A 17,420-nucleotide genomic window follows, 5' to 3' on the forward strand; every position below is an offset into this window, starting at 1 on the left:
AAATTAATCTTAATCAAGAAAAATGACTAATGTTCCATAAATTATTTTTTAAATTTTTAAAAAAAGATTCAAATTAGCTAGTTTTTCTCCTTTTCATTTGAATTTTAAAGAGTCGAAATTGAAGAAACTGTTTCAAAATGTAATTGTCTTTTTTCTTGTTTTCTCCTCTTTTAAACCATTCAATTAAGTGTAAATATCATTAACATAATGTTAAAGGTAAATTGAGCAAATTGGCTATTTCTGGCAATTTATCTAAGTGTATCAAACTGGTAGCCCTTCGCATTAATCCGTACCCAAGAAGTAACTCTTGGTTTCAAAAAGGTTGGTAACCGCTGTATTAATCAGACAAGAAGCAAGGAATCAATCAGAGTTCAATTTAGCTCATGAGGACAACGCATGGAGCTGAACACTTAGTCACAGTCTTGCCCTACGCTCTGCGTCCCTCTATTTATTCAGGAGTTCCACAGTCAACAATACTAAGGCCGCCTCTAAAAGGAGTGGTCACATACTGTATATTATGCAAAGCAGGTCCAGGACGCACAATATGTGACAGAATGTGCTGGGGGGCCTTGTGATTTCGCCTTGTCCCCGCTTCGTCTGTGTTTTATCTTCGTTGAGGTCCTTGAAGTCTCTGCTTCGTCTGCGTGCTGTCTTATCTTTGTTGAAGTCCTTGGCTGTTAGCGGGCTAAAACAAATAACATCTACGGCTGAGGCCACCCCTCAGACAAGAAGTCTTTGTCCTTGCACAGATTAGAAAAGTCCAACTTGAGCACAATAACTAAAGCAACTGACTTTAAGCATACTAAAGTTAGTGTGATAATATATACTTAATTATTCTAACAGGTGTCCGCTCGGGGCTACAACTTGACTGTCGACCACATGTACATCGTGGTGCATATTCCCATCAGGGCGCCAGGTGGTTTCTTAAAGGTGGGTTTAAAAATGTGGTTTTCATGTATAATTTTGTCCAATTTAAAACTTTTTTTTTTTTTTTTTTTGCAGAGTCTTGTCCTGAAGGATCAGTACTTGGTCTGCTTTGTGATCGAGCCCATGCTTGAGTTGCTGTGGACTGACGCAACCAATAAGGACACGCGCTACAAAGTCCTCCTCCCCATCAGGACACCGCCCGTTTCCCACTCCGTGCACGTGCAGGACAGTGAGTGTCAAAGCCACGCAGGTGTGTGCAAACGCAATCTAAAAACCTCACATGGTGTGTCCCCCCCCGCCTACAGACACTGTTGCAGAGCAGAAGGCCTTCAAAGTCACTCTCGGGCCCTTCGCGCCGGATGTGGTTTTACGCAACATCACCTTCGTCGGGGAGGTCTTGTCGGCGGCGGACTCCAGCGTGCGAGGCTTTGACCTGCACGAGCATCACGCTCAAGACAGCGGATTGAAGTTCTTCTCGCTCAAAGTGCCTTTCGATGACAAAGTTGTCCTACAGAAGGTCGGTCTCGCTCGTATTCTGGACTGTACAATGTTTAAAAGTCCTAATCCCGCTGTGGTTCCTAACAGAAAGACATGGGCTACGTGGTCTACTCGCTACAACTGACTTTCGGCCTGGTGGTCCTGCCAGACTATGCACCACTTTCTTACTCCGCTTATCTGGAAGCAAAATTGGCTGTCATGGGTAAGTACATATTAGACTTATGAACTCTAACTCTTGCTGCCCTCATTCTCAATTTGAGTAAAGGTATGTTCTGAACACCTGTATCAGTATAATGGCATAGAAGAATAGTTACATTTTATTCGCTGAACCATATCGGTTATATTTCCAGTCTGAAAATCTACTGTCACACTGCAAAAACTGAAATCTAAGCAAGATTAAATATCTCAAATAAGGGTGATATTTGCTTATTTTCTGTCTAAGCAGATTTTATGTTGGTGTTTTTGTCCTAAATGATCTCAGTAAGATATTACAGCTTGTTGCTGAGATTTGATGACCTATATTGGGTAAAACATGCTTGAAACTAGAATATCAACTGTTGCAAAGCTGTGTCATCAACACTCACAAGTATAAAACTACTTTTTTAAAGTAATTTCTTACTTCAAGCATGACAAAAAAATCATGATTTTGACCCAACTGTCATAATTAAAACAGATGACAGCCAAATGGACTTTGCTGTTTTATTTTCAATGAAACAATAGAAAATATGTACTCATAGTACAGTAAACTGACAGTTAATATTTAACATTTCAAACAATTTTGAACAGAAATAGTTCATGCACATTCAGAGAAATTCCTCAAAATTACAATTAAAAATAAATAAATAAATAAAAGTTTGGCCGGGCTGTATATATGCGCACTAATTGACTGAAAGAGCACGCACTTGGCGCGATGATGTCATGTTATCCATGGAAAAATGCATTTTTAGACCATATGATTTTGCCTGAGCGGTTAGGAGACCCCGAGAGTAACAAGCGGTTACCTTGTTGCTTTTCCATTAAGAACAATAAATCAGTTTTAGTACAAGTTTGCTGGTTTCAAGAAATGTAATGCCGAGCGCATATCATTATATCAAGATAATGGCACTAGCATTTACTTCATTTAAGAATATTTTTCAACATTTTGAGCAAAAAGGTCTCATTTTGTTTTCCACCAAGATAAGTGCACTTGTTATTAGTGAGAATATACTTATTTTAAGGTATTTTTGGGTTCATTGAGGTTAGCTAATTTGACTTGTTTTGGAAAGTCTTGACAAGCCAAATTTTCTTCTATTGGCAGATAATTTTGCTTAGTTCAAATAAAATACCCCTCGTTTTTGTAAAAAAAAAATTCTGGTTTTTGAACACTGACTTTTTGCAGTGTACTAAAGTTTCAATCAAGTGCACTGCTAAAGTTTGTCTGCGTTCGTGCTAATAGTATCACCAACACTTGGTCAGTCAAGTCACGAAATGTAGAGTATTGACAGTTTTTGAATGGTTATTGGATTTTATTGCACAACAGTAGCGCTCTGCTGTAAGCCGACTTATTTAAGTCTAATTGGAATCCATCGCTCATGTCTTTCATGATTGTGAACGACAGGCAATATTCCAAAAACGTGCAGTTCCCCTTTTAAAGATGTAGAAAATGGGTTTCTCTATGTAGAGTCTAGAGAAAAGGTGCTACATATCCACTTTAAGACATGTTTTTCCTATGTTCTAAATCTTAAAGTCAGCTAACAATAGAGTTAATGGTGCCTTGACTATTCCACCCATTGCCAAAAATACTCAATTTAATCATGTGACCGGTTAAAGTAATAAGCGATAATGTTAAAGACTTGACTTATAGCGGCGCATTGATCAGAGGTACCTTCCTTATGCTGCATCGCCTCTGAGCTGGTGAAAGTTAATTCCAGATGATTACGCCTGGATTGAAGGTTGTAGTAATAAACTTGGTTAACTTTGACCGGACATGGTAAGACACAAAAATGCTGGCGTTGCAGCACATTTTGTTCTTGACTTAGACTTAGATCAGGGGTGTCTAAAGTGTGGCCTGGGGGCAATTTGCGGCCCACAGCTAATTGTTTACCGGCCCGCCACAGTCTGGAAATACTATTGTAAAAAGAACATTAAAAAAGTGGAATGAGGTGAAATCTAACGAGAAAGTTGCAATGTTGACGCAAAAGCTGCCATGTAGTTTTCTTTTTTTGCCAATGCTCAAAAAAAAAAAAAATAATGAAAAAAAATCCATGTTATAATGAATTATTTTCAGGGCTCCAATTACTTCAAATATTTCACTTTAAAATGTTTTGTGGTAAATATTGCATATATTGTGTAGTAGCCATATAAAAACATAAAAGTTTTCTTTGACAAAAGCGCATAAAACAAACAAAATAGTTCCAGCATAAAATTGACATATATATTTGAAGTTGATCTCGTAACTTAGGTTTTTCTTTTACTTTAAACACTTAATAAAAATGTATCACTTTGAGTGGGGCACCTTTTGGATCCCAAATATATTTAGTGATTGTTTTATTTATCTTCTCACTGATTACTAAAAAATATGAGAATTAAAATCAATGGTGTCCTGCATTATTGATCTTTTAGGGCTCTAATTAGTAAATACTGCATATTTCAGTTTTACTATTAAAAACTAAGTTGTTTTTGACAGAAAAGCCATAAAACTTTTTTAAATTTGTATTCATATCAACTTGAAGTTGATAGAGATTTACTGTAAGCGTTAATTTAAAAAAAAAATTAAAAAAAATCTGACTTAACATTTTAATGACTGAGACCCTATATGGTCCCCGGGACCCCTAAAGGTAAAATAAAAAAATGCATATATTTTGTTATAGTTTGAAAATGAAAAATATCAAAATGGCCCCCACATGCTTTAATTTTTCCGTGTGCGGCCCTCAGTGGAAAAAGTTTGGACACCCCTGACTTAGACAAACTTTAATGATCCACAAGGGAAATTGTTCCACACAGTAGCTCAGTTACAAAGGATGGAAAAGTGTAAGGATGGAAAGGACAATGCAGGTATAAATAGACTAAATATAGCGATATAACATATATATGTAATTACATAATATATGTACATTATATTATATATACTGATATATTATGTCTCATATACAAAATATAACAATTACCATGTACGCACATGACGACAATATTACAGTATATGTGACAGCTGCAGCATACAATTGTGATGGAATGGTTGTCGGACATTTCGGTAAATTTGAGCCAAATCACCCCTTTTTTGTGTGCAATGTTCTAATCTAGGATGTGGTTTCTAATGGTTGACGGGCTACACTTTAACACCCTGATTTAAGACATGTCTTCTGTGCTGCTTCTTTTAAAGCCACAGTCCAACCTTACATCAGCGGCGCCTGCGACTCCCAGGACTTCTACATTCTTGTGCAGTACGGAACCCAAGGCTCCAACTTCCAAACGACTATTGGAATGCGCCCGTTGACGCAGACCTTGGCTGAGGAATATGGCTTCACGGAGAACGGAACCCACTTCAGGGTTGTGGTGCCCTTCACATCGCAGGATGTTGTCTTTGAGGTATTTTTAGTCAACGATTTCTGGCTTGGCCCCGTGGTGCGTATGTATGGTTGCCTTAAAGGCCTACTGAAAGCCACTACTACCGACCACGCAGTCTGAGTTTATATATCAATGATGAAATCTTAACAATGCAACACATGCCAATACGGCCGGGTTAACTTATAAAGTGCAATTTTAAATTTACCGCTAAACTTCCGGTTAAAAACGTCTTTGGATGATGACGTATGCGTGTGACGTAGCCAGTGAAACAGAAGTATTGGTACACCTTTGAATCCAATACAAAAAAGCTCTGTTTTCATCTCATAATTCCACAGTATTCTGGACATCTGTGTTGGTGAATCTTTTGCAATTTGTTTAATGAACAATGAAGACTGCAAAGAAGAAAGTTGTAGGTGGGATCGATGTATTAGCGGCGGACTACAGCAACACAACCAGGAAGACTTTGACTCGGATAGCAGACGCGCTAGCCGACGCTAGCCACCGACCGCACGGATGATCGTGGTGAAGTCCTTCGTCCTTCCGTCGATCGCTGGAACGCAGATGAGGGCTGGCTGGTGTAGGTGGAGTGCTAATGTTTTTATCATGGCTGTGAGGTCCCGTTATACTAAGTTAGCTTCAATGGCGTCGTTAGCAACAGCATTTTTAAGCTTCGCCAGGCTGGAAAGCATTAACCGTGTATTTACATGTCCCTGGTTTAATAGTATTGATCTTCTGTATATCCTTCCAGTTAGGGATTTATTTTATTTCTATATGCAGTTAAGCTATCACGTTAGCTCCATAGCTAAAGTGTTTCGTCGATGTATTGTCGTGGAGATAAAAGTCACTGTGAATGTCCATTTCGCATTCTCGACTCATTTTCAAGAGGATATAGTATCCGAGGTGGTTTAAAATACAAATCTGTGATCCACAATAGAAAAAGGGAGAGTGTGGAATCCAATGAGATTAAGATTAAAGTACCAATGATTGTCACACACTAGATGTGGTGAAATTTGTCCTCTGCATTTGTCCCATCCCCTTGGGGAGCAGTGGGCAGCGGCGCCGTGCCCGGGAATCATTTTGGTGATTTAACCCCCAACTCCAACCCTTTGTTGCTGAGTGCCAAGCAGGGAGGTTATGGGTCCCATTTTTATAGTCTTTGGTATGACTCGGCTGGGATTTGAACTGCCAGCTTGTACCTAAGTTACGGTCAGAGCGAAAAAAGATATGTCTTGCACTGCATTCTAGTCCTTCACTCTAGCGTTCCTCATCCACGAATCTTTCATCCTCGCTCAAATTAATGGGGTAATCGTCGTTTTCTCGGTCCGAATCACTCTAGCTGCATTGAAAACCATAGGAAAATATGAGGCGAACTGACTACGTCACGCTACTTCCGGTAGGGGCAAGGCTTTTTTTATTAGATACCAAAAGTTGCAATCTTTATCGTCGTTCTCTACTAAATCCTTTCATCAAAAATATGGCAATATCACGAAATGATAAAGTATGACACATAGAATGAATCTGCTATCCCCTTTTAAATTAAAAAAAATTCATTTCAGTAGGCCTTTAAGGGACGCAATGCCATTCCCCAACTTAAACGGCTACGGTTTTCAATTACGGTTTTCAATAACTATCTTTCCAGGCCATCGATGAGTTGTTCATCAAAGGCCGACTTGATGTCGGCTTGCAAAATCGAGATACCAGGAAGAAAATGAAAGACTTCACTCTGACTTGTAGTTTCCCCGTCACACTAATCGGTTGGTTCTGCAGATTGACGCTACTTTAAAGTCTCAGCCCACACTGACTAGTCTCAATACTTTCAGAGTGTTTACCCAATGGAACCATGACTGCTCTGGCGGTCAAACTGGAGTCTGTTCCCAGTCTGAACCCCCGTCAGCTGACCCTCAGGGACCCCACCTGTCGTCCATCCTACAGCAACGACCGCTATGCTTATTTTGTCTTCACCGCCAAGACATGTGGAACCACCAGAAAGGTAACATGCTAATGTGGTTTATTCTTCATCGTTCAAATCTGACAACTTGTCTCCTCCCCCTGCAGTTTTTGGCCAACGAAATGCTCTATGAGAATGAAATCTCTCTGCCGGATGTGCTTGTACAAAGTGGACGCGCCAACCCAGAAGAGCCGGCGTATGAGTGAGTTTATTTCGGTTATTTAATGCAATCATGAGTTATGACAACCTCCAGTGTAACCTTGTACCACCCATTAGTTTGCCAAGGGGACCATTAAAAAATTACACCAGTCTTAAAACGCAGTACATCTTAAGCTATAAAAGTGATAAGTTGTTTTACATTTATGTTAACAAAAGCTGAGCTCACCTTAAAGGCCTACTGAAATGTAATTTTTTTTATTTAAACGAGGATAGCAGATCCATTCTGTGTCATACTTGATAATTTCACGATATTGCCATGTTTTTGCTGAAAAGATTTAGTAGAGAACATCGACGATAAAGTTCGCAACTTTTGGTCGCTGATAAAAAAAAGCCTTGCCTGTACCGGAAGTAGCGTGACGTCACAGGAGGAAGGGCTGCTCACATTTTCCCATTGTTTACACCAGCAGCGAGAGCGATTCGGACCGAGAAAGCGACGATTACCTCATTAATTTGAGCCAGGATGAAAGATTCGTGGATGAGGAACGCGAGTGAAGGACTCATCTTTTTTCGCTCTGACCGTAACTTAGGTACAAGGGCTCATTGGATTCCACACTCTCTCCTTTTTCTATTGTGGATCACGGATTTGTATTTTAAACCATCTCGGATACTATATCCTCTTGAAAATGAGAGTCGAAAACGCAAAATGGACATTCAGTGACTTTTATCTCCACAATACATCGGGGAAGCTCTTTAGCTACGGAGCTAACATGATAGCATCGTGCTTAACTGCAGATAGAAATAAACCCCTGACTGGAAGGATAGACAGAAAATCAACAATACTATTAAACCATGGACATGTAACTACACGGTTAATGCTTTCCAGCCTGGTGAAGCTTAACAATGCTGTTGCTAACGCCATTGAAGCTAACTTAGCAACGGGACCTCACAGAGATATGCTAAAAACATTAGCTATCCACCTACGCCAGCCAGCCCTCATCTGCTCAACAACCGTGCTCACCTGCGATCGACGGAGCAACGAAGGACTTCACCCGATCATCCGTGCGGTTGCCGGCTAGCGTCGGATAGCGCTTCTGCTATCAAAGTCAAACTCCTCCTGGTTGTGTTGCTGCAGCCAGCCGCTAATACACCGATCCTACCTACAGCTTTCTTCTTTGCAGTCTTCATTGTTCATTAAACAAATTGCAAAAGATTCACCAACACAGATGTCCAGAATACTGTGGAATTTTGGGATGCAAACTGCTTTTTGTATTGGATTCAATGGTGTCCGAATACTTCAGTTTCAACCATTGACGTCACGCGCATACGTCATCATACATAGACGTTTTCAACCGGAAGTTTAGCGGGAAGTTTAAAATTGCACTTTATAAGTTAACCCGGTCGTATTGGCATGTGTTGCAATGTTAAGATTTCATCATTGATATATAAACTATCAGACTGCTTGGTCGGTAGTAGTGGCTTTCAGTAGGCCTTTAAGCCAATGAAATGCTAGTTTAACAAACACGCCTTCTTCCCACCCCAAGTTTGAAGGTTTCCTGCTCCTACGACGTCAACACAAGTCGCGCCATGACCTTTCAAACCAGGCCTCGCAGGAACGGCCCGTATGCAGAAAACGCAAAAGGCGAGCGGCAAGTGAAGCTGAGGCTCGCTAAAGGTATGTGTGGTATGCGTGAACCTTTTTTGAAATACTGAGTATTGCTGTAGCGCAGTCTGTATTGGTCCTTCATCACTTCAACCCAATGCCAGTGGACCGCAACAAGAAATGGGACAATTCTTGGCTCTTGACTAGTGATCAGAAATTTGTCATTCACTGAATTGAATCGGGTACTCTTAAACCTTTCACGTTTGAGTCTTTACTATTGTGTATGGTGGTTTTAGCTCGCCATTAGAGCTGATAACTGTGCTGTCCAGTTACCGTATTTTCCGAACTAAGGCGCACTTTCAATGAATGGCCTATTTTAAAACTTTGTTCATATATAAGGCGCACCGCATTATAAGGCTCATAGAATAGACTCTACACTGCAAAAGCTGAAATCTAAGTAAGATTAAATATCTCAAATAAGGGTGATATTTGCTTATTTTCTGTCTGATAAGATAATTCTTCTCGCTAAGCAGATTTTATGTTCCAGTGTTTTACTTGTTTTAAAGGTTTTGGTTCATTGAGGTTAGCTAATTTTACTTGTTTCGGAAAGTCTTGACCAGCCGAATTTTCTTGTTCTATTGGCAGATAATTTTGCCTAGTTCAAATAAAATACCCCTAATTTTTATTTTTTTCTTGTTTTTGACCACTGACTTTTTGCAGTGCGGTTAGTGCCTTTCGATGATCACAAACACAGATCCACTCTGGCTGATATTGATATAATCAGAAAAATCTTATCAATTCCCATCCCTCCTTACACTAAAACATGCCTTTATTTCATCAAAGTATCATTTTGGGGCAATTTTGCCCTATATTCATGCAGTGTTTAGTGACCCTGACTAAAACAAGTTGAAAAACTTATTGGGGTGTTACCATTTAGTGGTCAATTGTACGGAATACACTGCAAAAACTGAAATCTAAGTAAGATTAAATATCTCAAATAAGGGTGATATTTGCTTATTTTCTGTCTGATAAGATCATCCTTCTCACTAAGCAGATTTTATGTTAGAGTGTTTTACTTGTTTTAAGTGTTTTGGTCCTAAATGATCTCAGTAAGATATTACAGCTTGTTGCTGAGATTTGATGACCTATATTGAGTAAAACACAGAAATAAAAACCTTTATGTAGGTCTCACCTAGACCTACATTTCATAGATTTACATCTTTCAGCAAAAATCAACAGGAAGTTTGCAATCCCTCTTTCAAAACTAAATTTTTGTAAAAAGTGGTCACCAAACATTATCTCCTGAGCGTGCTTGTCGTTTCGGGTTCAAACTACTACAGGAGAGAGATTAACCCTTCTGATTAAAAGTTGACGAAAGAGTTTGCGTTAGTGCTACGGTTGTGATTTTACGAACCTTCAAAGAAAAAAACCACATACACAACTTCCTCTAATTCCCAGTACGAATATCGTAGAGACATGTAACAAACTTCTATGTAGGTCTCACTCAGGACTACCACTGGACAAAAGTATTGGGACACTTAGGACTAGCACCAGCCAAATATGCGGGCCCGACCAACGCTTCTTGCAGCTTTAATTTTAAATTGCCTTTCAAATGTCTATTCTTGGTGTTGGGTTTTATCAAATCAATTTCCCCAAAAAATGCGACTTATACTCCAGTGCCACTTATGTTTTTTTCCTTCTTTATGATGCATTTTCGACCGGTGCGACTTATAGACCGAAAAATACGGTAATTGTTTTAGCCAACACTGGCAGCAATGAGTAAGTGAACGACTATGTCCCGTTCATTCATGACTCTGCACTTATATTCAGGTTCTGCCGCAAAGGTGGCGGAGTACTTGGAAGTAATAACCGCCTTCTTTGTCGACCATGTTCTATTTCAGATGACTCGTTCAAGGCATTTTACGGCGCCTCGGACTATCCCGTATCAAAGTACCTGCAGCCGCTGTATTTCGAGGTGGAACTCGTGAGGTGGACAACCCCTGAAGTGTCACTGGAGCTGGAGAACTGCTGGGCCACCGAGAACAAGGACGGGACCTCTCTGCCCAGATGGAATCTGATCATAAACGGGTACAATTTGGGGAGACCATAAGTACTTTTTGTTGTGGTGACTCGTCGAGTAAGCAGGTCTTGTCTTTCCAGCTGTGCAAACCCTACTAATCCACACCGGGTCGTCTCCCACCCTGTGTGGAAAGATGCCAGAGTGACTTACCCGGCCCACGTCAAGCGCTTTGAGGTCCAAATGTTTGTTTTTGCCCAAGACCAGGATACCTTAAAGAAGCAGGTAAATATTTTAGCTTGCAATGTCAAACTACAATTATGGCAGTTTTGTATTTATGGAGACTGATGTTAACTGAGTGCATCATTGCAGCTTTATGTCCACTGTGACCTGGAGATCTGTGACCCCCGAAACAGTTTGAGCGAAGCTTGCAGGAAGAGGTGGTGTTCCAGCCAGGGTTACCTGCTCGAAGGTAAGATGGGATTTTCACCAAGCTGTGAAAAAAAAAATGGCATTTTGTGACTGATCACGGTAAAAATGACTTCCTTTCTAGAACAAAGACGTGCCACTTCTGATGTCGGCCTCAGACATGTCTCTTCTGGATGCATACTCCTAAACTGACTTAATAAAAGTGATTTTTAAATCTGACATGTGCTGGTCTGCTTAAATCACGCTTGGATTCCCATTGATGATACTAACCATGTTGGCATGGCCCAGAAGTTTATTTCATGTTGGAACTGCTGGGCCATGTTTATGTTGGTAAAACTCAACAGGTTACCAGGTTCTGAGCTCAGGCATTTAGCTCGGTAGCCAGCACGCTTGTCTCATGCCAGCTGACCCAGGTTCAAGTCCCAGGTGGAACAGAAAGTCAGGGACCAAACCAGAATTATTTTTTTTGGTCATTCAGTTATTACAAATTTGATAAATGCAATTTTAAACATCCGTTTATGTAAAATTTGAATTTGACTCTTTATATACAGTATTTACCCTAGCTAACATGTCAAACAGTTTCCAAAATTTACTGTTTACTCAGTCCTGTACTCTAACTAGAGATGTCCGATAATGGTTTTTTTGCCGATATCTGATATTCCGATATTGTCCTACTCTTAATTATGTATGTATGTATCTGTGTATATATATATATATATAATTTTGAATAGGTGAGGGCCGACATCCAGGCAACTGAGCTACATACGGGTTCTTCGAGCCATAGCAACGAGACTGGTGTTGAAAACAAACCGTTGCCATTACTCTCTAACCTGTCATTCTGCCTCCAAAATGCCGAAAAACTTATTTTTGGTTATGCTAACCACAACTGGAAACAGGGAAAACAAAGGTTGTATTTTGTTCTGCCAAAGCGTGATAAAAGCCCACAGAGACGAGACAAATGGCTCGCAGCTTTACACCGGGAAAACGAGGACGGTTCTCACTAGAGTCCCCCAAAGTCCCGGGTCGTGTGTTCGGATCACTTCGTTTCTGGTAAATATAAGGAACAAAAATCCACCTTCTTAACCACAACTTGGCTATACCGTCCGTGCTAATGTTGTACTTGTTGAATTTGTACCTTATAACGTTCGACAGCTGAAGTTGTTGTTGTACAAAAATAACATGCGGTATATACTATATAGTCTATAGCCTGTATAGGCTATTTTCGAAAACCGGTTTCATTTAAATTTGCCCTTAACAGTTGGGTTTTTAAAAACCAATAAACCCTATAATTTTCATGTTGCCATTTAATCAACTTTTCAAGAAAGTCGCAAAATGCTGTCTACAAGACTTTTCAATACAAAGACATATATATTGTACATTATTCGCCTGCTGTACTGCGGCTTCATAAGGCTACAACTTACAAGGACCGGGCTACTAGGGGTCAGTCTGCTTTCTTTTGGGTTTTTTTGCCTGACATTCCAGTATTTACCCGTAATCTTGGTATTACTTTCCTTATTAGGTTATTTTGCCACCTCCCCCTTCTGTTTAAACTCCTTTGTTGTACTTAAACAATACATGTAGCCCTCAAATCTCTCTATTTTATACACTAACACTTCATCTTGTTGTTGGTAACTTCCGCGTCTCTTTCTTAGTAGCGTGCAGGCTAAGCTAACTAGCAAGCTAAGCAAAGCCTGAGAAGCTTTAAAGTTCACTGAGACGAGTCTGACGCAAATGATACATTTTCGTTTTTTCACATATGTGAATAAGTAAAAATGCGTAAATGAAGGATTTAACGCCGACTTCCAAGCCACAACGCTCGTTAAATGCTTTTTCTGTCAATGCTGTGTTCGCTGTGAGCTGGTTTGTTTTCAACGAATTCCCGGTTGCTAGGGGATTGGTAGGTGGAAGTGACGTAGGTCCGCCCTCACCTGTAGCCGCCGGGGCGCTACATAATTTAAAACCTCTTCTCACTCCTGCGTTTACCAAAAGCATGCGGGATTGGCAAGCATGCGCTAATTATTTTAAAACTTCTTCTCACTCCGGCGCTTACCTTATCATGAAAATCACAATCAATTAAAAAAAAAAACATAGTTATAGTCTTACCAGGTATAAATGAGTCCATGCGCAGCTCCTATAGAAGTCTTATCTATCTTCAGTTTTAAAAGTCTCTGTCTCGATGGAGATCTTCCTTAAGTATTACCTCCTGCTTCGATTTTAAAGTCCAGTTTAGAAAACCGTTTTATTTTAGATATGTAATCCTTTGCAAACAGCTAAAATTATACACAAAGCAAACTATAACCTGCTACCCAAGAATATACAACTCTTCTCAAAAAAAGAAATATAATCTTAGAGAAAAACGTAATTTAAAACATTTGTATGCACGTACAACACTTAAGACCTTCAGTATATCAGTATGTGGAATTAAATTATGGAATGGATTAAGCAAATAAATCAAACAATGTACTAATATGATCCACTTCAAGAAACTCTTCAAACTTAAAGTGTTTACAAAGTACAAAGAAGAACCATGACAAACATTCTAAATTTATTTAATTCATCCATTCTTTCACTCTCAAAATAATCTTACTTATCTCATCATATGAAATGTAACTTCACCAATTATTATTTATCTATTTATTTTGATTGTGATTACTTATGGAGTATATTGTGAATAAATTGAGAACAGGAAGTGAACAAAAAAGTTTAGCAACTGTTATGTAAAAGAAAAGGGGTTGGATTAAATAAGCTCTGCTTCTTCCTACTCCTTTTCGAACATGTTGAAAAGAGAAACTGGAAATTGTGATGTATCATGTTGTATGCTCGCATGTTCCAAATAAACTCAAACTCCATGGCTGCTCACTTTTGCTGCGTGTTTTCTTCTGCAGTACCAGCAGTCGCAAGAAGGATCACTAGCGCCCTCTACCACCAGGAGGCGGAAGTCTATTAATGACTCATATTTGACCCGGCGGAAGTGCCAAGCATGCGCTAATTATTTTGCGAAACAAATTTGACCCGGCTGTAATTCTAGGCAGGCGAATACTATATTCCCGCCGGCAATTCAAGGAAATATGGTATATGCATTAAACAATGTAACAAGGTTTTCCAAAATAAATCAACTCAAGTTATGGGGAAAAAAATGCCAACATGGCACTGCCATATTTATTATTAAAGTCATAAAGTTTTTTTAACATGCCTCAAAACAGAAGCTTGGAATTTGGGACATGCTCTCCCTGAGAGAGCATGAGGAGGTTGGGGGGGTTAGTGCTGCAAGGGGTTCTGGGTATCTGTTCTGTTGTGTTACGGTGCGGATGTTCTCCCGAAATGTGTTTGTCATTCTTGTTTGGTGTGGGTTCACAGTGTGGCGCAGATTTGTAACAGTGTTAAAGTTGTTTATACATCCACCCTCAGTGTGACCTGTATGGCTTTTGACCAAGTATGCTTTGCATTCACTTTGTGTGTGTGAAAAGCCGTAGATATTATGTGACTGGGCCGGCACGCAAAGGCAAAAATGGTTCATAATTTCTCCCTACGTCCGTGCACCACTCCGTTTTAAAAAGTCATACATTTTACTTTTTGAAACCAATACCGATAAATTCCAATATTACATTTTAAAGCATTTATCGGCCGGTGATATCGGCAGTCCGATATCGGACATCTCTAATATTTTTTACCATTACACACATTTTGAACAGTAACACTGTTTGACTAATACAGGTAAAAGCCAGTAAATTAGAATATTTTGAAAAACTTGATTTATTTCAGTAATTGCATTCAAAAGGTGTAACTTGTACATTATATTTATTCATTGCACACAGACTGATGCATTCACATGTTTATTTCATTTAATTTTGATGATTTGAAGTGGCAACAAATGAAAATCCAAAATTCCGTGTGTCACAAAATTAGAATATTACTTAAGGCTAATACAAAAAAGGGATTTTTAGAAATGTTGGCCAACTGAAAAGTAGGAAAATGAAAAATATGAGCATGTACAATACTCAATACTTGGTTGGAGCTCTTTTTGCCTCAATTACTGCGTTAATGCGGCGTGGCATGGAGTCGATGAGTTTCTGGCACTGCTCAGGTGTTATGAGAGCCCAGGTTGCTCTGATAGTGGCCTTCAACTCTTCTGCGTTTTTGGGTCTGGCATTCTGCATCTTCCTTTTCACAATACCCCACAGATTTTCTATGGGGCTAAGGTCAGGGGAGTTGGCGGGCCAATTTAGAACAGAAATACCATGGTCCGTAAACCAGGCACGGGTAGATTTTGCGCTGTGTGCAGGCGCCAAGTCCTGTTGGAACTTGAAATCTCCATCTCCATAGAGCAGGTCAGCAGCAGGAAGCATGAAGTGCTCTAAAACTTGCTGGTAGACGGCTGGGTTGACCCTGGAAAAAAGAGCCGGACTGCTGCTGAGTGGTCCAAAGTCATGTTTTCTGACGAAAGCAAATTTTGCATTTCCTTTGGAAATGGAGGTCCCAGAGTCTGGAGGAAGACAGGAGAGGCACAGGATCCACGTTGCCTGAAGTCTAGTGTAAAGTTTCCACCATCAGTGATGGTTTGGGGTGCCATGTCATCTGCTGGTGTCGGTCCACTCTGTTTCCTGAGATCCAGGGTCAACGCAGCCGTCTACCAGCAAGTTTTAGAGCACTTCATGCTTCCTGCTGCTGACCTGCTCTATGGAGATGGAGATTTCAAGTTCCAACAGGACTTGGCGCCTGCACACAGCGCAAAATCTACCCGTGCCTGGTTTACGGACCATGGTATTTCTGTTCTAAATTGGCCCGCCAACTCCCCTGACCTTAGCCCCATAGAAAATGTGTAGGGTATTGTGAAAAGGAAGATGCAGAATGCCAGACCCAAAAACGCAGAAGAGTTGAAGGCCACTATCAGAGCAACCTGGGCTCTCATAACACCTGAGCAGTGCCAGAAACTCATCGACTCCATGCCACGCCGCGTTAACGCAGTAATTGAGGCAAATAGAGCTCCAACCAAGTATTGAGTATTGTACATGCTCATATTTTTCATTTTCCTACTTTTCAGTTGGCCAACATTTCTAAAAATCCCTTTTTTGTATTAGCCTTAAGTAATATTCTAATTTTGTGACACACGGAATTTTGGATTTTCATTTGTTGCCACTTCAAATCATCAAAATTAAATGAAATAAACATTTGAATGCATCAGTCTGTGTGCAATGAATAAATATAATGTACAAGTTACACCTTTTGAATGCAATTACTGAAATAAATCAAGTTTTTCAAAATATTCTAATTTACTGGCTTTTACCTGTATAGGAAAATACAACACTGTGCTTTAATCATGTGATTCGTTTGAGAATCCCTGCCCTATAAAAGAGTTAAATTATGCAACATGTCTTAAACAGCTTGTCCCTTTTTTTTTTCATTCACTACATGTTTGCTTTTACTACTTGCAATTTCTTTCCGTCCTTGAAGGTTTATTGCTTCATGTCGCTCCTTTCCTGATCATGTTGCACGACAGGATCCGAGGACTACGATCACAAAACACGTCAGTCACGCTCACTATATTTGCTTGGCGACTGAGCTTCACACTCAAACCAACACATACTAAGAAAATCACACCAAAAAGTGCATCTATTAAGTGTACTAAGTTCCTGTTAATGACATTAAATCACTAGAACATACGGTGCAACCCCCATACACTGCAAGAAGTCAGTGGTCAAAAACAAGAAAAAATACTAAAATTAGTGGTATTTTATTTGAACTAAGCAAAATTATCTGCCAATAGAACAAGACAATTTGGCTTGTCAAGACTTTCCAAAACAAGTAAAATTAGCTAACCTCAATGAACCCCAAAATACCTTCAAATAAGTATATTCTCACTAATAACAAGTGCACTTTTCTTGGTAGAAAAAAAAAAGACCTTTGCTCAATGTGTTGGAAAATATTCTTAAATGAAGTAAATGCTAGTGCCATTATCTTGACATAATGATATGCGCTCTGCATTACATTTCTTGAAACCAGCAAACCGCTTGTTACTCGGGGTCTCCTATCCACTCAGGCAAATCATATGGTCTAAAAATGCATTTTTCCATGGATAACATGACATCATCGCACCAAGTGCGTGCTCTTTCAGTCAATTAGTGCGCATATATACAGCCCGGCCCCCGGCCAAAATTGATTTAATTGTAATTTTGAAGAATTTATCTGAATGTGCATGAACTATTTCTGTTCAAAATTGTTAGAAATGTTAAATGTTTAAATATTAACTGTCAGTTTACTGTACTGTGCCAACTGTACTACTATATGAGTACTTATTATCT

General features: G+C 39.6%; 1 protein-coding gene across 1 annotated transcript in view; it reads left to right on the forward strand.

Annotated features, from left to right (window-relative positions):
- The window catches only part of LOC133640361 (uncharacterized), an 83,788-nt gene extending 72,475 nt beyond the window's left edge, over nt 1-11,313 (forward strand). Inside the window, exons 32-44 of the mRNA XM_062033733.1 lie at nt 844-930; nt 1,003-1,156; nt 1,233-1,444; nt 1,513-1,627; nt 4,784-4,989; nt 6,608-6,722; nt 6,789-6,958; nt 7,024-7,118; nt 8,617-8,747; nt 10,577-10,763; nt 10,836-10,977; nt 11,065-11,164; nt 11,246-11,313. Coding sequence (XP_061889717.1) covers nt 844-930; nt 1,003-1,156; nt 1,233-1,444; nt 1,513-1,627; nt 4,784-4,989; nt 6,608-6,722; nt 6,789-6,958; nt 7,024-7,118; nt 8,617-8,747; nt 10,577-10,763; nt 10,836-10,977; nt 11,065-11,164; nt 11,246-11,313 — 1,782 coding nt within the window. The remainder of the gene's footprint in view (nt 1-843; nt 931-1,002; nt 1,157-1,232; nt 1,445-1,512; nt 1,628-4,783; nt 4,990-6,607; nt 6,723-6,788; nt 6,959-7,023; nt 7,119-8,616; nt 8,748-10,576; nt 10,764-10,835; nt 10,978-11,064; nt 11,165-11,245) is intronic.
- The last annotated feature ends 6,107 nt before the right edge of the window (nt 11,314-17,420 follow it).

Source organism: Entelurus aequoreus, linkage group LG23, assembly GCF_033978785.1.
Source record: "Entelurus aequoreus isolate RoL-2023_Sb linkage group LG23, RoL_Eaeq_v1.1, whole genome shotgun sequence".
Taxonomy (NCBI): Eukaryota; Metazoa; Chordata; class Actinopteri; order Syngnathiformes; family Syngnathidae; genus Entelurus; species Entelurus aequoreus.